The sequence below is a fragment of the Lutra lutra genome, chromosome 12 (assembly GCF_902655055.1).
Source record: "Lutra lutra chromosome 12, mLutLut1.2, whole genome shotgun sequence".
NCBI classification, from domain to species: Eukaryota; Metazoa; Chordata; class Mammalia; order Carnivora; family Mustelidae; genus Lutra; species Lutra lutra.
In genome coordinates, this window is record NC_062289.1 from 86,356,553 (window position 1) to 86,379,354 (window position 22,802).

At 48.7% G+C, this 22,802-nt stretch overlaps 1 protein-coding gene across 4 annotated transcripts in view; it reads left to right on the forward strand.

Moving 5' to 3' along the window:
• The window catches only part of CUX2 (cut like homeobox 2), a 258,224-nt gene that overhangs the window by 194,113 nt on the left and 41,309 nt on the right, over window positions 1-22,802 (forward strand). For all 4 annotated transcript variants that reach the window (XM_047697621.1, XM_047697624.1, XM_047697622.1 and 1 more), the window contains exon 4: window positions 6,996-7,074. In XM_047697621.1, coding sequence (XP_047553577.1) covers window positions 6,996-7,074 — 79 coding nt within the window. The remainder of the gene's footprint in view (window positions 1-6,995; window positions 7,075-22,802) is intronic.

Below are 22,802 nucleotides of genomic sequence, written 5' to 3' on the forward strand. Positions count from 1 at the left end.
CCTGGCTCCCCGTGCATCCCCTCAGATCTGCACCCCCGGCCTCCAGAGGGAGAACCAGACCTCAGCATTTAAGGGCACGCCCCACACCCCTTGCCTTCCTGAGCTGATTCCTTCTCTCCCCAGATCTCAGTTCCTCTTCATCCTCCTCAGAGGTCCTGATCCTGAGATCATCAGAGCACCCCGCCTCCTCTCCATTGTCCATAAGTCTTCAGTTTCTTCCAGAATCTTGCCACTTCAGACACACCCATTTCTGTCTCCCAGAACCACCACACCCACCCTCCCCAGGGCCCGGGACCCAGTGGTAAAGGAAAACTGTTCTCAAAGTGTGTTCCACAGAACCCTAGTTTCCAGGTTCACTCTCCAAAACAAAAAGTTCTGTGGCTTAAATGCATTTGTGAAAACATTGGGCTGCGCTGAATTGAAGGGGACTTTTTCCAGCAGCTCTTGTCGAAGCGTCCATTTTGTTGGTATATTCTGTACATATCCACGCAGAAAGTGTGTGCGGACTTGATCACAGGTCCTCCTGTCCATGCCCAGGGGAGCGTGTAACATGCTTTGGGAAGCACTGATTTCTGGTTGAAGCCTGAGCCCTGGAATGAGAAGACTGGGCCACCTCTGCCACCGACTAGTTTTGTCCATTTCTTCCTCTGTAGAACAGGGGGCCATAACCGGGCTCACATCTGAGAACTGGAGGAGAATCCAAAAATAAAGCACTGAGTGCAGAATAAGGTTCAGTTCCCAGAAGTTCTGACCATTCTTTGTAAAGAGCTGGGACAGAGAAGTTCTCGATAGCCAGCGGCTGTTGTCACCACTAGCTCGGACAGCTCGTGGAAGCTCAGCTTCAGGAGGCCCCCAAATTTGCTACTTTTAACCACTTGACAGATGAGAGCTAAGTAGCCAGAACAGGCTTTTGCCTCTCCCCTGACTTAACTGGTTTTGCACCTGTTATTTTCATACTTGGGGGACCAACACGTTTTCACCCCTCGTATTATAGCGGGTGGTGCAAATGCCACGTGCTCCATCAGACGCTGAGCTATTTCTGATGGTGACCTTCTTGGTGTCTGTAGCTGGCCGCCACCTCCTCCTCCTCCTCCTTCCCCAGATGGCCTTCAAAGATCTGCCTGTCACAAGCCAAATCTGTTATCCTGGACACTTTCTCCCGCCCTTCTGTGTGGTCGGGCCCAGCCATGAGGCAAAGACACACATGGCCTTTTACTTGTGCCGGGCTAACCTGTCTGGGCACGTGGTTGAAACACGCTAAAGTTGCAGACTTTGGAAAAGACATCCTGTGTGGTCAGAAGAAAAATTAATTAAGTGCCTTATTAAAAAGCTTTTTGCCAACTTCTGTGGCCACTCTTTGCCACATGCTCGCCCATTCCTCCCCAGTAGCTTCCTAGGCAGATGGAGAGTATCTTTCCCACTTGATGGTTGAACAAACTAAGGCCAAGAAATGCTTAATGACATTAGGCCCAGCACCAGATCGGGCTCTAATGCCATTAGAAATTTTGACCTGGCCTTCTAGAAACAGACAGGGTTATTGTTCTAAAACAAGATTGAACAAGGCAGGGCATCCACATGGCTCCCTATCTGCAAGTCGTCTTTACTGTGGGAAGCCCTGAACTTGAACTGATTAAAACTGAGAGCCGTTTGATCTCTGCTTTTGAAAATATTGTCCAGTCATTAGATGAGTCTCGAAAGCAGGGATTGGCAAACATTTTCTATAAAGGGCCAGATAGTAAATATTTTTTTATTTTATTTTATAAGACTTATTTATGTATGTATGTATGTATGTATGTATTTATTTTAGACAACGAGAGAGCACGCATGTGTGAGCAGGGGGAAGGCACAGAGGGAGAGAACCCCCAAGCAGGCTCCCCGCTGAGCACAGAGCCCAACATAGAGCCCCATCTCATGATCCTGAGATCATGACCAAGCCAAAACCAAGAGTCAGATGCTTCACCACGCAGGCACCCCTATTTTATCTTATTTTAAGTAATCACTACCCCCACCATGGAGCTCAAACTCAATGACTCCAAGACCAAGAGTCACGTGCTCTATTGACTCTATTGGCACCAACCAGGTGCCCCCACATATTTTTTATTTTACAGCCAGTGTCTTTGTCACAACTATGCAACTAGGCCGTTATAGCATGAAAGCAGCCATAGACAATAAATAAAAGAATGGCTGCAACTGTATTCCAAGAAAACTTTATTTACACGAACAGATGAAGGTCCACATTTGGCCTAAGGACCATAGTTCGCCAACCCCAACCCTTGATTTAGACCAACACTATCCAGTAGAAATATAATGCAAGCCATATATGTAATTTAAATTTTTCTAATAGCTACATTACAAAGTAAAAAGAAACAGGTGAATTTAATTTTAATAATATATTTTACTGAACCCAGTAATTCCACAGTGTTATCATTTCACATAAAATCAATATAAAAAGTTACTGAGATGGATTGCCTGGGTGGCTCAGTCTGTTAAGCATCTGCCCTAGGCTTAGGTCATGATCTCAGGGTCCTGGGATTGAGCGCCCTGTCGGGCTCCCTGCTCAGCAGAGAGCCTGCTTCTCCCTCTGTCCTGCCTCCCCCCACCCCTGCTCATTCTCTCTCTCTCTCTCTCAGATAAATAAAATCTTTTTTTTTTAAAGTACTGAGGGGGCGCCTGGGTGGCTCAGTGGGTTAAGCCGCTGCCTTCGGCTCAGGTCATGATCTCAGGGTCCTGGGATCGAGGCCCGAATCAGGCTCTCTGCTCAGCAGGGAGCCTGCTTCCCTCTCTCTCTCTCTCTGCCTGCCTCTCCGTCTACTTGTGATCTCTCTCTGTCAAATAAATAAATAAAATCTTTAAAAAAAAAAAAAAGTACTGAGGTATTTTACAACCCTTTTTTCATCCTGAGACTTAAAAATCCCATATTTTACACCCATAGCCCATCTGAATTTGGAATAGTCCCATTTCAAGTGCTTAGTGGCCACGTGTGCCAGCGGCTGCTGTATTGGACAGTGTAGCTCCAGTGGGCAGACCAGTATCATAAGGAGACAGTCACATTGGTAAACAACATGCCCTTACGAACTGATAAGCACTGTAAGAAGAAAGCAGAAGGCACTATAGGCAGGGACAGGGAAGCATTGAAGGAATCTTCTGGTATTTGCCCCAACCCTGCTCACCGTTCCTTTTTAGCAGTCAATGGAACATTCTTTTTTTTTTTTTTTTTTTAAGATTTTATTTATTTATTTGAGAGAGAGAGAGAGAGAGGGCTCGTGCATGAGCTGGAAGGAGAGGGAATCCAAAGGCTGTGCACAGAGCGCAGAGCTGGACGCAGGGCTCAGGCCCACGGCACTGAGATCATGACCTGAGCTGAAACACAAGAGTCGGCTGCTTAAGCAACTGAACCACCCAGGGGCCCCAAGTCAATGCAACGTTCTTATGCCTTTTCCCAAGCCCCACACATGCTCAGCATAGATGATTATAAAATGAAACATTCAGACTTTGCTGGCTCATCTTTGATAATTTCCCATCTAGGGCTCAGAAGATGAATTACTTTCATTTCTCATAGCTTTTCTGGGCTTCAGATCAGCAACACAGCAGCCTATGACCTGGTACAGACATAGATGATGTCACGAGGCAACATATAGGGTCCAAGCAACTATCCTCACTGAGTGGGATGGTTTTTCTATCCAGGAGAAAGGGCCCAGCATCTGGATCAGAGCAGGAATTTGAACCCCCAGACCTCGTATGAATCCCACTGTGCTGTCTACTTACTGGGTGACCTTTGGCAAGTTATTCAGTGTCATCAAGGTTTTCTCATCTATGTAGTAGGGATAATGACAGCAGCTACCTTTACTGATTGGTGTGTCCATGGAGAGAGATGATCATGGAGAGTAAGAGCATCTGGGACATGGTAAATGCTGAGTATTACAACAATAATAATTATTATTATTGGCCCATCAAGGTTGCTCCCCCAAACTCAGAATTAATTGCTTCCTAGTGTTTGCATCACCTTCTCCCATGTTGTGGTTCCTCTTGGACGTAGCTATGTCCCCCACTCAGTTCTAAGTCCCCAGAACAGGAACAGTGCCTTGTCTATCTCAGCAAGATCAAAAATCGACCTGCAGTTGATTTTTCCCTTTCCTAGATCCTGGAACATTTTCTTTCTTTCTTTCTTTCTTTCTTTCTTTCTTTCTTTCTTTCTTTCTTTCTTTCTTTTTTTTTAAGATTTTATTTATTTGACAGAGATCACAATCAGGCAGAGAGAGAGGAAGGGAAGCAGGCTCCCTGCTGAGCAGAGAGCCCAATGTGGGGCTCGATCCCATGACCCTGGGATCATGACCTGAGCCGAAAACAGAGGCTTTAACCCACTAAGCCACCCAGGTGCCCCTGGAACATTCTTTATGTTTGCCGTTGTCTTTCTCTTCTCCAGGAGACAATGCGTAATGTTTCCTCCACCAAACTGGACCAGCTTCCCCCCACTTAACATACTCTCAAGGCCCCCTTCTACTTTCCCCTCGAAGCATTTAGCATTTGTAATTAATGAGTTACCTGGAGAATCTGCTTTGATCTCAGTCTCCCTGCTGGACTGAGTCCCATGAGGGCAGGGCTCCAGTCTGCATCATCCATTGATGAGCTCCCAGCACAGGGCACATAGTAGGTGCTCAGGAAATGTTTGTTGAGTGAATGAGAGACTATCATTCCCTCTGGAATTTAAAAGACCAGACACTGTTCGCAGAATAACAAGAGAGCTTAGGGAATTTTCGTAACTGACCTTTTTAAAATCATTTGCTCAACATCCACCATACTTTTCCCTCCACCTCTCTTAAACAACGAATTCTCTGTGGACCTCATAAAACCTTCAGGCTATGCTGTCCAATAGAAATATAATGTGATCCATGGATGTATTTTTACAGGTTGTAGTATCTACATTGAAAAATAAGTAAAAGGAAACAGGTGAAATGAATTTTAATTTGACCCAGCATATCCAAGAGGTTACCAATTCAATATGTAACCAGTATACACGATGAGCTGTTGTCCATTCTTTTTCTCTTGCTAAGTCTTTGAAACCTTGTGTGCACTTTGCACTCCCAGCCCATCTCAATCTGTGCTTGCTGCGTTTCAAGTGCTCAAGAGCCACCTGTGATTTGCGGCTGCCATATTGGAGGCCTTACAAGAACCACTGTGGTTTTCACATTCTTCTTCCCAGTATGCACTGCGAGGTGTGGAGGCGGAGCCTTTCTTAGGTGGTCTTTGTAGGACGCTAGATAAGCACAGCTGGGGTTTATCACCCAGCACTGGACAGAACTTGTCTCTGTAACAGGCAAGAAGGAAGGGGTTGGTCATACCAAGAGGTGACCTATATGGGGCTTAATGTATCCCATAAGATTTACAAAGGGCTTTGTATGTATTAAATCATCTGACCCTCCAGCAAGGAAGGGTGTAGTGTTATTATTTGCACTTTACAGAGGGGGAAGTAGAGGCACAGGGATTGCCATGACCTGTCCGCTCAAAGACACAAAGATAGTAAGTGATGGACCTGGGATTTGAACCCAGGTGGCCTGGATCCATGGCTTGTGCCTTAGTTGGCCCTTCTCTGAATAGACCATCTCAGAATTGGCCCTTGTCATTTCTCCAAAATGGTATCACAAACAGGACCTAGAGTTGGGGCAACCAACCCTCTTAGATTTGCTCATCCCCCAAATTGTGTTGAGCACCTTCTGTGCACCAGACAGTGCATTCACAGAGCTCATGTCAAGGGAAGGAATTTGATAACAGACACTCCCCCAAGTGGCAAACCTGGGATTGGTAAGAGAAGCCCACCTCTGAAAAAGGGAGATTGACACGTAGATCCTCCCCGTAGATTCATCATTGAAGAAAGATGGCACCAGAGGGAGAGGTATATCATTGTCAGGGAGAATGAAGATGTTCCAGTGCAAAGGGAGATACCCCACCCAGAGTGTTCTCGAGGATGTAGGGACGGTGACCTGCAGGTACCCAGGAGCTCACACCAGCCGTGTGCCGGGGAGGCCCAGGATGATGCCAGGGAAACTGGCTACCAAGAGCCAGCACCAAGGCAGCTGTGAAGCCAGAGCTTGGAATTCCTAGCCAAGGACAGGGAGGGATGAGATGGTGCTGAGCCCCAGAAATGTCTTGCCCACCTTATCTTAAAGAACATCACTGGCAGAACGAAAAAGTCTGTGAGCGAGAGAACAAACGTAGGAAGGTAGCTCTTCACAATGGGGTTACAGGGCCGTTTGTGTTTTCTTCAGCCAGGAAGTATTTGTTGAGCTGTTTGACATCTCACAAGAGCTTTAATGAGTTCTCTGTAATTTTCAGTGGCAAGAAATATTCCCCAGATGTGTGCCACTTTCCCCCAGAACATGTGTCACATCTGGATCTCCAGCAGGACCCTTTCATAACAAAAACAATAATAATAACTACTAACCTGCTGCCAGGCCCTGTGCTAAGCACTTACATGCAATTTCATTCCATCCCCAGAAGAGACCCAGAAGGTAGGTTCCATTTTTCCCCCATTTTTCAGATGAGGAAACCTTAGTCAGATCAGAGAGGGCCAATGACGTGCCCAAGGTCACACAGCTAAAATGCAGCGGGGCCAGGATTTGAACCTGGACTTACTTTCTTTCTTTCTTTCTTTCTTTATTTCTTTTAATATTTTATTTATTTATTTGACAGAGAGAGAGAGGTCACAAGTAGGCAGAGAGGCAGGCAGAGTTGCGGGGGGAAGCAGGCTCCCTGCTGAGCAGAGAGCCCAATGCGGGGCTCGATCCCAGGACCCTGAGATCATGACTTGAGCCGAAGGCAGAGTCTTAACCCACTGAGCCACCCAGGTGCCCGAACCTGGACTTTCTAACTCCATACTTTTGACTTTCATTTCCCATCACCTCCCCCCATCCCATGTTTGCACATGTAGGAAAGTGATCATATTTCCTTGTAGACTCGGATGCCATGGTTACACATGACTCTCTCTCTTGTTTCCAAAGGTGGTGGCCCTTAGTAAGAGAAGTCAGGAGGCCGAGGCAGCTTTCCTGAGTGTTTACAAGCAGTTAATTGAAGCACCAGGTAAGATACATTTGAGTTCCATAACTGGATAATTAATGACATTGAAGAGCTAGCCATTATTGGTCGTTACACAGGGGCCTCCCCACAGTGGGATCTAGGGACAAGCGAAGGCTCCTGGGCAAGGCTGACGCCCCCACAGGTGAGGGTTGTTGGGGGCAGTGAGAGGTCCACACCCAGCCTGGTGTGACACGTCCCCACACAGTTCCTCCATCCTCCCCCACCGCCTTCCAATGTTAGCTGGAAAGCTTTGGGGGACTCCTGGCAAGATCTCCCACCTGGACCTTCTTGGGGAGCCGAGTGTTTTACCTGCCAGAACCCCCAACCCATTGCCACAAAGGACAGATGGTGCCCAGGGCTGTCCGCCAGCTGAGGGCACTGGAGGAAAGACCTCAAATGTTTCCCCACCATGGCGTCGCCAACCTCAGCTCAAAGAACACATACTTACGTGACTCTCTTTACATGAAATATGAAGACAGGCAAAGATGAATCTGTCGGCAGTATTCACAATGCCCATAATGGGGAAAAAACCCAAATGTCCATGAATGGATAAATGGATAAATAAAATGTGGTCGACTCAGCCATAAAAAGGAGAGACGCGCTGACACCCGCTGACACATCCTGACACGCAGCAGGGACAGCCCTCACAATCACGGTGCTGAGTGGAAGAAGCCAGACACAAGGTCACATAATCCAAGACTCCACTTATATGGAATGTCCCAAATGGGCAAATCTAAAGAGACAGATACCAGACTGGTGGGAGAGGGTTGGTGACCGCTAATGGGTGTGGGGTCTCCTGGAGGGATGAAAATGCCCTGGGGCTAGATAGGGGTGATGACTATGTGACTTCATGAATGTGCCAGATCCCACTAAACTGTTTACTTTAAAATGGTAGATTATATGTTCTAAGAATTTCACCTCAACTAAAAAATAATTACCTATGCTGTTAGAAGTCAAGAGAGTGGTTTCTGTTGGAGGGCCAATAGTTCCCAGAAGGGACCTATGGGGGCCAAAGATACTGCTTCTTGATCTTGATGTGGATTGTAGAGCTGTGAGCGGTTTGAGCACACTTAGGTGTGTGCCTAAGATGTGTAGATACATGTCTGTAAAAAAGTCTCCCATTTCCAAAATGGCGCCTCCTCTGCCACCTTCTCATTTCATGACTCCGAAACGGGAGCCCAGGGAGGTGTAAGTGATTTGCTTACAATGGTGGGGCTGGGAGGGGACCCTCTGCCAACTCCCGCCACCCGGACAGACTCCCGGTCCTTTCTGGAGCCCTTCTACATAGCCGCAGGGATCAGTGCTATTGGGTGACCGGGTCTGGGGTTTATGAGGAAGAAAATGAAATCCTAGCTAAGCCAAGTCATGGAGAAGGCGAAGTCCTTTCTACTCTATATGGAGGTCGTTTGTGGGATCTTTGTGTTTGTGGGTGAGGAAGTCCCTCATTCCGTCTGTCTTGGCCGACTAGAGTGGCTTGAGTGGTGTCCTCCCAAAATTCATGTCTACCCTGAACCTTGTAATATGATCTTCTTTGGAAGCAGGGTCTTTGCAGGTGTAACTAGTTAAGGACCTCAAGATGAGACCATGCAGATACAGGGTGGATCCTACCTCCAGTGACTTGTGTCCTTGTAAGAGGAGGAGAGGACACAGAGAGACCCAGGAAGAAGGCCATGTGGAGACTGGCTCAGGCTGGAGTGATGGGGCTACAAACCAAGGAGGGCTTGAGGCTGCCAGGAACGGGGAGAGGCAAGCTCCCGAGCTCTGGGAGCGCATCAGGGTTTAGAAAGCACACGCCTGGCATTGAGGCCGCTCCACCGTCGCATGTTACAGCCCCAAGGGAACAGGCCAACCAGCCCCCTTCACGGGGTACCCCGAGGCTGAGTCTGGTGCTTGAGGTCTCACAGCCAGGAGAGTGGGGCTCAGGTCTCCGCACACATGCTGGTATGTCCAGAGTGGCTGTTCCGTGTCACAACTCGGCTGCGCAGGGGAGGCTGTGTTTGTTTTCTGGGGCTCCGGTAACAAGTCATCACAAACTGGGGGGCTTCAAGCAACAGATGTTTGTTGTCTCCTAGTTCTGGAGGCCGGAAATCCGAAATTAAGGTGCCCACAGGGCTGTGCTCCCTCTCAAGATTCTAGGGGAAGCTTCTTCCTTACCTCTTCCAGCTTCTTGTGGTTCCAGGTGTCCCTTGGCCTGTGGCCCCGTCATTCCGGTCTTTGCCTCTGTCTTCACGAGGCTCCCTCCACCCTATGTCTGGGTCCCAACTCTCTAGCTCTTTTCTCTTATAAGAACACTAGCCATTGAATTTAGGGCCCACCCCATAATCCAGGGCGATCTCCTCCAGAGACCTTAGCTGAGTTACATCTGCCAAAGACCCTTTTCCCAAATAAGGTAACGTTCACCGGCTCCAGGCATTAGGACATGGGTATATGCTCAGGGGCCCGTTCAGCCCCCCGCAGAGGGATGTGCACACTCCATCCTCTTTGCCCTGGTCCTACCCTCCTGGTCCTACACTCCCTGGAAGGCAGCGTGCTGTGTGGGTCTTCTCAAGGAGGATGTTTGGGCAGTGACAGTGGCTGGAGTTGGACAGTACAGCCCCTGGGGTTCTATGCCCACCATGAGGCGTGGCCCCCGGGCCATGAGGCCAAGACGGCCATGTCTGCAGCCCTGGCCATTGTCCCCCTCACTAAGGACCACATTGGGCATGTAGCAGATGCTCTGCTTATATCTCTACCCTCATTAGAGCTATCTGGAAAAAATAATTGGGAAAATAAACCCTCATATTTACCATTATTTTTCAGTCCTTAAGGTCCCACGAGATCAGTGACAAGTGACATTGGAAAGTGACCCACAATAGACCCCAAAAATGTCTCCTAGGAGTCTCCACACAAGGCTCCTCCCCTAGACCCCATGTACCTCCCCTGTAGCACCAGGGGGCAGCACTGAGATGGGCTTGTGATTCGGGGCTCAGGCTGGAGTCCTACTCAGACCACTCACTCGCTGGGTGACTGCAGATGAATTAATTGACTTCGTGAGCCCCAGCCTCCTCTTTTATAAATTGGTGACTGGGCTACACTTGTCATCATGTATGTGTCTGGCTTTCCTAGAAGTGAAATTCTCTAAGCCTGGGACTGACTGGTCATATCAGATTTGTATACCCAGAACCTGGTACACAGTAAGCACCTAATAGTTGTTGAATGAATAAGAAACAAGACTCACATGCAGAAATGGGGGGAAGGGTTATTTGAATGACAAGGCGCTCTTTCACCTGGAGCCCTCTGCCTATCACGTGTTTATTTACATTTATTTAAGTGCATTTATTAAGTGCCTGCTGTGTGCCTGGCACTTGCTAGACACTGAGAACCTAACCATGAGCCTGCAAATGCAGACAGGGGCCCAGGCCTCGGGGAGCTTGCATGCTGCTGGCAGGTGACCAGATCATCCCTCGAATAATCATTGCTTATGGTGAACCTAGGGGAGCTCCAGCAAGCCTAGCGCTTGAGAGTGAGGAGAGGCTATGGCCCCTGCTTGGAAAAGAGTCATTAATTCCAGGGTTCACTGTGAAACCCTCATCTTTCTCTAGATAGGGCGGTTAACACAATCACAGGGCCAGAGTGCCAGCCAGGGACTATGAGAGTTCCCAAGACCGGTGCAGAGCTTTCCAGAAGGTCCTCGTGCCCTCCTGCCCCTCCCCCCAAAGGGGTCATTCCAAGTCTGGTGCTGACTCCATGCATCTGATTTCGCAACTCTGCTCCCCAGAAATGGAGAGGCGGGGGAGACGTACGTCCCTAGCTGTCACTGAGTTGGAGAACAAGGAGCCTTAACTGATGGAGACATACTGTTCGAACGGCCCCTTTAGGGGCTCTAATTCATTTTCGAGACATTTAAGAATAACAAAATGTTTTAATGATTTCTTAGGGGAATTAGGAAGACATATTTTTGTTCTCATTAAATTTTATCCTCAGACACAAGAACCAAATGTCAGATGTGTTTTTGGTGCTGGGAGCTTCCCGGCGCACTGTCCCCCCCACACACACGCTGTTCTAACCCCCTCCAGAAAAAAATAACACTCCTGGAAAATTTGCCAGGATGCACACTCTCCTGTTTTTATATTTCTTGACAGGCAAATTATTTGTCGAAATACTTTCCACCCCCCTCCAAAGCCACACAAGTCCTGATTCAACATTTTTGTTTTGAATGACTGCTGCCAGCACAGATCTTTGGCAGAGAATACGATATGGCGTGATTGCTCAGCAAGTATTTTGATAAGTGTGCAGCCTGTATGTCTGTAATTACGAAAGAAAACCGTAAATCTTTTGGATATTGTTCACACAGATGTGGCGTGAAGTGAGAAAAAAAGCAGTAAAACGTGTTAAAAGCATAATTAATGTCATTGTTGTGGAGGATGGTTTGATTTAAACCTTTCTGACTTCTGTATCGGCGGCGGCTGATTTCTTTATTGCGCTCGCAGTCACCAGGTACCGACCGGAGCTTCACAAAGCTAACTTGTTAACTGAGTGCTTAGTTAAAAGTAAAAGAGGGGAGGAGGGGAGGAAGAAAGAAAGAGAAAAAATGAAAAGAAAGGAAACAAGGAGAGAGCAAGTAAGAGAGCAGGCAGAAGAGGACTGCTGAAGAGCTAAGAAGAGAGAGGTGAGTGCCCCCAAAATGGGTTTTTCTGCTTTACTTTGGTTTTTTAAAAATCCAGTGCAGGAGATGGCAACTCCTGACAGGTGTTTCTCTCTCTTTCAGGAGGCAAAGCTGGTCAGCTTAGGTGTTCCAGCTGCAGAGTCAGACACAGCAGGGTAGGACTCTCAGCTCGGTAGTTTTGAGTTGTGTGACCTTGGGCAGGGGCCCGAACCTCTCTGAGCTCTGAGTTCTATATCTTTAGCAGAGGGGTAATAATAGCAGCTACTCACTATTTGACACAAAGGTTCACTGTGCTGGGTGTGAAAGTATTTGGCAGGGTCTAATAACCAGCAGCCCACTGCCAAGCTGACATCAGAGTGTAAGCTACATAGATCACAAGCGTTTGCTGCTGATCTCACAAGGTTCTGTCAGTTATCGAGGACATGGGGTGAGCAGTTTAGGCAACAGGGTGACTGAGTCTGGAATAGGAAAATGCTTTACAGTGTTTGGGGCTTTAATTTTTTTTTCTCCCCAATTATAAAAGTCACATACGCATGCTTTCGACTTCAAAAAATATGGAAAAGTAGAAAGAAGGAGACAGAACTCCCTACTAGAGAAGCAGTGAGAACATTATTTTTCTTTCTGATCTTTTCCCTATGTACTTCCTCCAAACAGTAGTTCATTCTGCTTGTACCATTTTGAATCATCCTTCCTTTTACCCAATATGAGCATATGTATTTCCCTGTGTGATTAAAAATCCCGAGTAACTTTGGTTCATCGTGTGTAATGGTCTCTTGTGTGGCTGTGCTGTAATTTTCTGGACTGCCCTCTCCAATGTTGGGCATGTAGGGTGCTCAGGAATGAGCAGCTTATTGGTACTGTGCTATAGTTCTGAGGACAAGGAAGAACACTTGGGAAGGAAAATAGATTGTAGCCATGCATTGGCCCCAAACCCAGAATTTATTCTGAACTCATGCATTTGTTACACTAAGTATCTTTTCAAATATTATGAGCCTCTCATATTCTTTTGTGAATCACTGGTTCATGTATCTATAGCCCATTTTAATGTCAGAGATCACTTTCTCATTGATTTGTAGGCACTCTTTATATATTAAAGATAATACAGGACGCCTGGGTGGCTCAGTTGGTTAAGCAGCTGCCTTCGGCTCAGGTCATGATCCCAGCGTCCTGGGATCGAGTCCCACATCGGGCTCCTTGCTTGGCAGCGAGCCTGCTTCTCCCTCTGCCTCTGCCTGCCACTCTGTCTGCCTGTGCTCACTCTCGCTTCTCTCTCTATGACAAATAAATAAATAAAAAATCTTAAAAAAAAATTTATATATATTAAAGATAATAACCTTTGTCCTGGTAAACATGTCTCATATCTTCTCCCCTAGTTTGCTTTTTGTTTATAATGTCTCTTATATATGGTACATAGCAGGCATTCAAAAAATATTTGCAGAAACGTAGAAATTCTTACCAAACCTTTGCTTTTATGGCTTCTGGATTTCATGTCATATTTTTTAAAACCCCTTCTTGCTTGAAAGTTTTGGGGTTTGTTGTTTTTTTTTAGTACTTCTGTGACCTTAATTTTTAGAGATATGAATCTTTGATGGAAGTAGTGAGGGAGGTAAAGAATTTAGCTTTGTTTTTGTCCCAAATGATTAGTTCTACTGCCATCTAGTGGATAAGCCACCTTCACAAATATAGGTAATAAAGATTTTAGTACAACAAGAAACTCTTGTTTCTGTTTGCTCTCACTTCCTTCCCTTTCTCCCTGAATATGCCTCTGCTCACTTGATCCCGTAGGGAACAAGGCCAGAGTTTCCCGAAGATGGAAGCTGACTTTAGAAGGCATTACACCACCATCTCCCCTGCCAGAAGTGCTCCCCCACCATGGCGGCCCGTCTAACTTTCAGTACTCTTGGTAACCAAGGACTGGAGGAAGATTAAACGAAAGCATCTGGCATGATGCTGGTACCCAGTAGGTGCTCAATGCACGGCTGTTCCCTTGCGGAAGGAAAGCCAGGCACATCAGCTGTGGCTTTTCATCGGTTCATTCTGGGCACCTACTAGAGCTGAACCCTGTGGGAGCTCAAGCCTGAGCCTTCTTCTGCCCTCAGAGACTCGGAGGCTGGCAGGGCCATCATGACCCAAAGTCAGACTACCAGAGAAAGGGCCCCGCGGCTGGACAGCCAGAGGAGGCACCTCAGAGAAAGCAGGCTTTGAACGTGGTCCTAAAGCATCAGCTGCCACCCTTGCAGGGGTGGTTGGGGGGTGCTTCCTGTGCATCAGGCTGTGCAGCACAGCCCCTCACAGAAATGAGTCCATGATCCCCTTAGCCCCCTTGACAGCAGCTAAACTGTCCTACTGTGCAGCTGAAAGAATGTAGGCTCAGAGAGATCAAGGCACTTGCCCGAGGTCACACAGCAGAGAGGCAGTAGAGTCTGAATTTTGACCCGGACTCCTAACCTACATGCAGGTTCGTTTTAAAAATTGAAAGGATTTAGGGGCGCCTGGGTGGCTCAGTGGGTTAAGCCGCTGCCTTCGGCTCAGGTCATGATCTCAGGGTCCTGGGATCGAGCCCCGCATCAGGCTCTCTGCTCAGCAGGGAGCCTGCTTCCTCCTCTCTCTCTACCTGCCTCTCTGCCTGCTTGTGATCTCTCTCTGTCAAATAAATAAATAAAATCTTTTTTTTTTTAAATTGAAAGGATTTGGACAAAACCATTGGACATTTGGCCTCCAAAAAGAGTGACAAACAGCTGAGGGTCTTTGTTGCTGGTAGGTTAAGAGGTTCTAGACTGAGAGGATGGGCCCTTTGCTGAAATACAAGTATGTTACCCAGAAGAGGAACAAGTTAACCCCCCCCCCAGCTAAGAACTCCTCGTTCTCCCAGCTCAAGCTTCCAAATTCAGGGAGCCGAGTGATACCAGGAGAAGCACTAGCAGGACCCCAGGCCAGAGGGCCCTCCTACAGAGCAGGGCCAATCCCTGTCCTGCCATTGTGCTCCCCTTGTCATTCTTCACTTTTCTGCTCCTCAGTTTCCCCATTTATAAAACGTGGATAATAATCGCACCTCATTATAGGCCAATTGGGTGGATTTGGTGAGAGAAAGAACATTGAGTATGGTGCCTGGTACAGAGTAGCAGCCCCATGCAATTCATGAGACAAATATTGAGCACCTACTGTTTGCTGGACCCTCCACTCACCACCAGGAGCACAATGTGAAGCAAAACACACTGTCACTGCCTGCCTTTCTGTGAAACTCCGTATATGGGAACTTTATTTGTTTTATAATGGACTTGGCTTTGAATCGGGCTCTGGTGCTCCCTGGCTGGGCCACCCTGAGTGGCTGGTTCTGCCTCTCAGCCTGTTTCTTGGTCTGGAAAAGCACACCTACCTCCTGGGACCTGAGAGAGGAGTAACCGTGGTGCAGAGTCTAGAAGGCCCTCTGGGTGTCTAGCACCTAGTATGTGCTCAGTAAACAGTCCCTGCAGCTATGCTGGTGTTGAATTCCCACCACCACCCTGTGCCAAGAAGGAAGACCTTCCCCAGCCCCTCTGTCCGTCCTTCAGCCAGAAGACCCCCTGGAGCAGCCGGTCCTGGCAGTGGATGGAAGAGCGGGTGGGCGGACACATGGCTCACGGCTGTGTGGAGGGGCCCCACACCCCATCTGCTCTCGAAAAGTTAAGATTAAAGGATCAGAGTTAGTCTCTCTGCCGCCGTCAGTAGCCCGAGCCTCCCGCCCATGCAGGCGCCCGGAGCCTGGGCCCAGATGGGAGAAGGCTTCTGTCTCCAAGATATTTTGGAGGGGCGCACGCATACTTCTGCATATATGTGTTTCTAAACAGCCTCTCGGACAGCCTTCGCGGCTCCAGCTTTCCTAAAAAAGCTCTGAATGCCACTTTCCTTCAGATGGACACAGTGGGAGGAATGAGACAGCTTTTCCTAGCTCCCCGGCTCCCCCCCACCAAAAACCCCATAGACACTTTCTGAAGAAACACCACAGCATCAGCTAGCGGTGGGAGAGGGAATAGACGAAGTGCTTCTGTGAAGCCCGGTGTGGTATTAAAATATTACAAGTCCGTTGGCAGTATTCTCTAAGGGGTTAGATCCAATGTAACCAAAATGAATTAGTCATTTTATTAAGCAGTTTATGCATAAAGAGCAGGTTGATGACTGTAGGACAAAGGCCCTCCGCTTCCTGACAGTGTCCCCCTCCCTGCGCTCCCGTTGGGACCTGCCACCTCGGATGGCTCGTGTCTGATCTCCCGTGTCTGCCAGCGTACTCGATTAATCCAAAAGATTTGTTGTAGTCAAACATTTCTGATTTGGGATCCTCCCTGTTTGGGGCTTTTTCATTCAGGTTGGATCCAAGGCCCTTTGCTTCCCACTGCCACTGCCCTCATCGAGGTATCGACTGTGTGTCTGTCGCAGGAGTGAAGTGAGGGAGTCCCGCGCCCAACTCTGGGCAGCTGTGTGTCTTGGCTGAAAGGTTCAGCTGGAAGTGCTGAGCCCGGCAGAACCTGGGCTCCCTGCTCCAGACGAGGACATGCGGAGATGTTTGGTCACTTCTCCTGACACCAGGATAGGAGGCTTGCCAGACACCAGAGTGGGGACACAGGTCACTTTGGAGGTTGGGGGCTTGGTGGGACCCAGCACTTCCCCTCATGGAGTCACCTGACACGGGAAACAGCTTCAGTGTACCTGGCACAGCAGTGAAACTTTGAACACATTGCATGCTGTGTGTCACCTGTCTACTTCCTTCTACATAAACTTCATTTCGGTGCTAGAGCATCTTAAACACCTGTAGAATACCTGTGCATCTTCCTTTTTAGCCGAGGGAGAGCCAGCCTTGGGATCCCAGTCTTAGGTAACAAGAGAGTCTAACTAGAATTTAATAACATCAGTTTTCACCCAGTGTGGGGCTTGAACTCACAACCCTGAGATCCAGAGCTGCATGCTCTCCCGACTAAGCCAGACAGGTGCCTCCTCTTTGTGTTTATTTTTATGGTTTAAGGCACCTTCTATTTATGATATAGGATCCCAGTTATCTATTTACAATAATTTAAAATATTCTTAGTTAAAAAATACTGAGTCACATAAGGACAAATGTCATGTTGGTAATCCTTTAGGGGCAGGTGGATTCAGCAGAAGTTGTGAAGTGCGTATGCCAATGTCTGGCGTTTGGGCTGTACTGGGTTCAGATTCAGATCTGCCTTGTTCTGGGTTGGTGGCCTTGAACAAATGGCTTCCCTTTGCTAGGCCTCAGTTTTCTCATCTGGAAGATGGGGATAGAACCATCTCATGGGGATCTAACATGATTTGATTATTTTGATGATTAAATGAGATGTAAATATATGTAAAGTACCAGGCATATGTGAGTGGGGGGAGTATGAGGAAATGTCAGTTCCCTGGAGCTTTTGGCCCAAGACACTGGGTGGAGGTCATATCTACCCCATAACCTAGCTCCCCAGATGTGGGTGCCCCACCTGCTTCAGGATCCATGGTAGCTGAGGTTTTGGAAACAAAGACCAGGAACTAGTGGTTAGAGGGCCAGAGCCTGCTCTAAACCCAACTTCCACCCTCGGCGGCAGCACTCAGACCAGCCTGCAGGGAAGGGAGGTGAGGCTGGCACCAGATGTCCCCAGACATTGCCAGTCTCTGTCAGCCCCACATCCTCGTCTCTAAAATGGGTCAGTTGTGAAGACTGAGCTAAGTTGTGTTTCTGGGACAATAACTGGGGCAGGGGGTGGGCAGCTGGTCACAAGGGTCCACCACCCTCTCTTGGTCCGGTGGGGGCTGTTTCTCCTGGTGGTGATTCCTGTGTCTAGATTATTCTCTCTCTCCCCGCTGCTGGCTCCCTCATCTTCTTCAAGGCTCTGTTCAAATGTTACCTCCTTCAAGAAGCTTTCCCTGGGGGTGCCTGGGTGGCTCAGTGGGTTAAGCCGCAGCCTTCGGCTCAGGTCATGATCTCAGGGTCCTGGGATCGAGTCCCGCATCGGGCTCTCTGCTCGGCAGGGAGCCTGCTTCTCTCTCTCTCTCTCTCTCTTTCTCTGCCTGCCTCTCTGTCTACTTGTGATCTCTCTCTGTCAAATAAATAAATAAAATCTTAAAAAAAAAAAAAAAAAGAAGAAGAAGAAGCTTTCCCTGACCAGCCTGCCTCCATTAGCAGCATTCCCCCCACCAAGCATGTCAGGCCACTCTCTGCCCGGACCCTGCCTTATTTTTCTTCTCTGTCCCCTTACTGGTTGGTTTATTTCTCCTTTATCCATCTTTCTCTCTGGAGTGTCAACCCCAGGAAGACAGAAATTCCCTCTTATCTACTGCTCTATCTCCGGGGCCCAGAAACCTCCCTGGCACACAGCAGGTGCTCAGAAAATATTTGGCAGCTGAACTAATGGTGTCTGGCACATAGTAGATGCTCAGTAAAAATGTACTGGTGAATAATGACTACATTAGTGACTATTCACTTCCTATTGCTGTTATAACCTATGACCGCAGACTTAGAAGCTTATCACAATCCACATTTACTGAGCACCTACCATGTGAAATGCCAGGGCAGGGTCCCAAGGGGAAAGGGAAGACTGAAGAATGAAAGCAAGATGCTCCCCACTTCCCTGTGGCTGTCAGGTTCTCTGAAAGACCTCTTCCAAACATTTTAAAGATCTGTTGTCACTTTTCTCTCTTTCAGTTTGTGTTTGTAAGAGTGGCCAGTGACATTTAGCTGATGGATCGAATAATGCTGTTGGACAAGGGAAGGGGGAAAGCCTTGAATTTGCCAGCCCCCAAGGCTGAGCATTTTACCTCTGTGTGATTTGGCAAATCTTCCAGTCGTCTGGGTGCTAGTCATTTTTTTCCTCCATAATTCAGCCCCTGGCAGCATAGCTCAGGGCTCCGTGGATTTCTCCCAGATAGGGGAGGTGGGAAGAAATGAGTTTCCCACACACTGTAAAACCTAAGAATTCCCACTATGCACCAGCGGGGAGGAAATAAAGGGTAAAAAATACCCAGGGTAGTAAGAGACCATCGTTGCTGTGTGCTTTTCAGAGCAGGGACCCTATTCGACCCACGGCCCAGTGCCTCGGTAGATCTGGAGGATAAAAATGCAATAGAGTGAGAACCAGGTCCTGACACTTTCTCTTACACAATGGGCTTGTCCCCTGGATGCCAGGTAACATGGTGCAGCAGGAGAGAAGTAGATTAGACTTGAGTGAGGACTTCCTTCCTATGGGACTTGGAGTCTTGGCAGTGCCTCAGTCCTGCCTCTCTCACAGTTGGTATCCAGTCAGTTACCACATGTTATGGTTTGAATTATGTGCCCCAGAAAGATACGTGGAGGTTCTAACCTCTGGTACCCCCTTTTAGAAAGAGGGTCTTTGCAGATGTAATCAACTTAGGAAGAGGTCATCAGGTAGACCCTAATTCAGTATGCTGTGGTCCTTATAAGAAGAGGAGAGAGACACAGAGGAGAAAGTCTTGTGATAACAGAGCCAAGACCAGGAAACAATGGCCAAGGAACGCCAAGGATTGCTAGTAATACCAGGAGCGGGGACGAAGGTGTGGAACACTCGGGGAAAGCAGACTTTGGACCCGTGTCCTCCAGACCATTTTCTGGGGCTGCCTACCAAACTAGGTTGTTGGAAACCATGAAAATTTATTCTCTCGGTTCTGGAGGCTGGAAGTCCAAAAATCAAAGTGTTGGCAGGGTCAGTCAGTTCCTTCTGGAGTCGCTGAGGGAGAACCGGTTCCAGTCCCCTGTCCTACCTCTGGTGGTGGCCGGCCATCCTTGATGGCAGATGCATCACTTGAGTCTCTGCCTCTGTCTTCGCAGGGACTTCTCTGTGTGTGTCTCTCTGTGCTGTCTCCTCTTCTTAAAAGGACACCGGTCGTTAGTCAACCGCAATCCAGTTGACTTCACCTTAAGTTGATTCCTTCTGCAAAGACCCTGTTTCTAAATAAGGTCAAGTTCCGAAGTTCTGGATGGACATGAATTTCAGAGAACACTACTCAACCTAGGACACCACACCCCATCAGTTCTTCCTGTCTACCTCTTGAATCTGAGCACTCTCTCCACTTCTGCCGCCCCCCTGATCCGGGCATCGCTGCTCTGACGGTCCTGGTAGCTTCCCCTTGGGCTCCCTCTCCAGCTCGTTTCTCACACAGCAGCTCAGAGGCCTTTGAAAAAGGCGAAATAGAACATGTCACTCCCTCCCCACTGCCCTTAGGGTAAACCCCATCCCCCCCATCACCTGACTGGGATGACAGTTACACACAGACAAGAGCTCAACAAATTCATGCTGAGCGAAGCCTGTACGTGGACCCATAGGTCCCCCTGTGAGCTCCGCCCACTCCAGGCTCCTCCCTGGAAAGTGCCAGCGCCATACCACGGGTTTCACATCCATAGACTCTGATTCTAGCAGCAGCTCTGCAGGAGAGGCCCCATGGCTGCCCCCATTTTACAGATGGGAAAACTAAGAGTCCAAGAGGAGAAAAAGTAGTCACATGTGGCTTTTGGTCCTGTGGAAGCAGGCAGATGCCAGAACGGCGTTAGATAGGCAAGAGGTTTATTGCGGGGAGGGACGCTGTGGAGGATGAAGGAGAGGGAGAGGAGGAGGTGCCGAGAGCCTTTAGATGGCAATGTGGTCTGAACCTGGGGGTGAGGGGAAGAAGCTTGGCGGGAAGATCCTCGGACTGCAGTGCAGCTCTGAGCAGGTCTCGGCTGGACTGACAGGCAGCACCAAAGAAGGTGTACCAGTTTGCTCAGGCTGCTCTGACCAGACCACAGAGCAGGTGGCCTAAGCAACAGGCCACAGTTTCTCACAGTTCTGGAGGTTGAAAGTCCAAGATCAAGGTGCCAGCAGGCTGGTTTCTGATGAGAGCTCTCCTCCCAGCTTGCAGGTGGCTGCCTTTGCTGTCTGCACGGGGCCTTTCCTGTGGGCACGTGCAGAGAGAGTTCTGGTGTCTTCCTGTTCATATAAGGGCACTGGTCCTATAGGATTCAAGGCCCTTTTCTCCAGATGCGGCTGGATCAGGGGGTTAGGGCTCTACTACATGGATTTGGAGAGACACAGTTCAGTCCATGATACAAGGTTTGCCCGTCCCAGCATCATCAAGAGCAGCCCCACTCTGCACCCCCGTCATGCTTCGTTGGGCTGGGAGCAGCCCCAGGCAGGTGTGGCCTGAGCTGACACTACAGTAGATCAGAAGAGTCTCCGTGGCTGCCACAAGTCTTCATAATAAGCAGAAGGGCAACACTCACTCAGAGTCTGCTGGGTGCCAGGCACCGTTACAGGGCTCAGCATCTCATGGGAGCCCTGCGCAGCCCATACGCAGTAGGCCTGCTGTCCCCATTTTATCACTGGGGAAACTGAGACACACAAAACCTAAGCGGCTGTCTCTGGAGATGTCACAGCAGGAAACACTCTCCGTGTCCCAGCCTGGCCCCCTCCCGCTTTGTCTCAGGGTGGCTTAGGAATTCACAACATTTGTACTTCTCGGGTCAGGCCAGCCTGTGAAGGTGTCTGGTATAAACTTTCTGCCACACATCCCAGCTCTACAGGATAGCTGCACAGCCAAAAGCACTCACTTTGACAGGACCCCACCTCTATCTGATTGACATCCAGGGTTAATATACTTATAATAGGAATTTGAGTGGAGAGCCCAGAGAGGTCTGGTGCTCTGTCCGAGGCCGCACAGCAAGCCAATGGCAAGGCGAAGAACAGAACCATCAGTCTAATGCTCCTAGCCTAATAGTAAAAAATCCCCATGCCCTGCCTCAAAGCAGCTTGGCCTACTGCAAAGAATCACCTGGCACCCTGAGTTCAAGTCCCACCTCTGCCACTTTTGAGCTAGGTGACCTTGAGCATATGACGTCTCTTCTCTGGGCCTTCATTTTCTTGTCCAGAAAATGGGGAATAGCAACATCTTCCTTCCTGGGCCTCACCTTGGACCTCACGTGGCCCCATTTTACAGATGAGAAAATGGAGGCTCTGGGAGGTTAACTAACTGTCCAGAGTTATTAGCCAGTTTGGAGCCAGACCTGGCACCAGCAGCCCTTGGAACATGTTGCCTCTGTTGGTATCTTTGTTTATCTTCCCAGTAATAATTCTTGGGAATTAGGAACTGTTGTAGTTCTTCCACTGTATTAGAGGGAAAATGAGGTTCATGGCTCTTTGGGAGTAGGATTTGGATCCAGAGCTGGGCTTCAGCTTCTGTGAGCTTAACCACTATGTTCTACCCTGTAGCAGCAAATGAAGGTGAAAAACAGGAACCTTAGAATCGCTAAACCTCTATTAAGCAGGGATCTGGCCAACCCTGCTCCTCCGGCCTCTCCAGGGGCCCACCTGAGGGCAGCTCCCCCTGGACAGAGGGCACAAGGCAGCAAGGAGTGGCCCACAGGGCCTCCGAGCAGAGTGAAGGAGGGAAGCATCAATCCCTGATCCCTGGAAATGGGGTGGATGATACCCTTTATCACCCAAGTGTAATCATTTGGCTTAGACGGGCTCGTGGCCAGCCAGCCCCCAAGCCATGAGCTAGATCTTTTCCACTTCCTTGGAACCAGAGTGAGCCCTCTGTGGCCCGCTCAGAGCTGCACCCTCCCGTGTTTATCTAACTTCCCTGACCCTGGCAAGTGCTCATGGCCTCTCTCTTCTTTCTGAAAAACCAGGACACAATAGGAAGCATTTCCTTGAACTTATTAAAAAATCCAGACTTGTAAATTAATTTGTCCGTGTTGTACAAAGGCAGTGCAGATGGACTCATTAGCATGCACACAACAAATAATTATAGATGAATTTTTAGCTGGCCTGCCTAATGCGCTTGCTGGGTTAATTATGTCAATGTATAATTACATCAGCCCGGGGAGACATAATGGCATACCCCGCTGAGCAGGCCCTGCCTAATGACGGGGCGTGGGGGGAGTGCTGACAGGGGAAAGACGGCAGCGTTCTCGCGCACCTGCTTACCTCGGCACAAATGCCCATTGTCAGAGCCTCCCGCCACCTAAACAAACAGACAGGAGGAGAGGGATAAAATGCAGAGGCGACCTTGTTCCAGCCAGACCTGAAGGCTCCTGCGTGTAGGCACTGCCCCATTTCTTCCCTCAGCA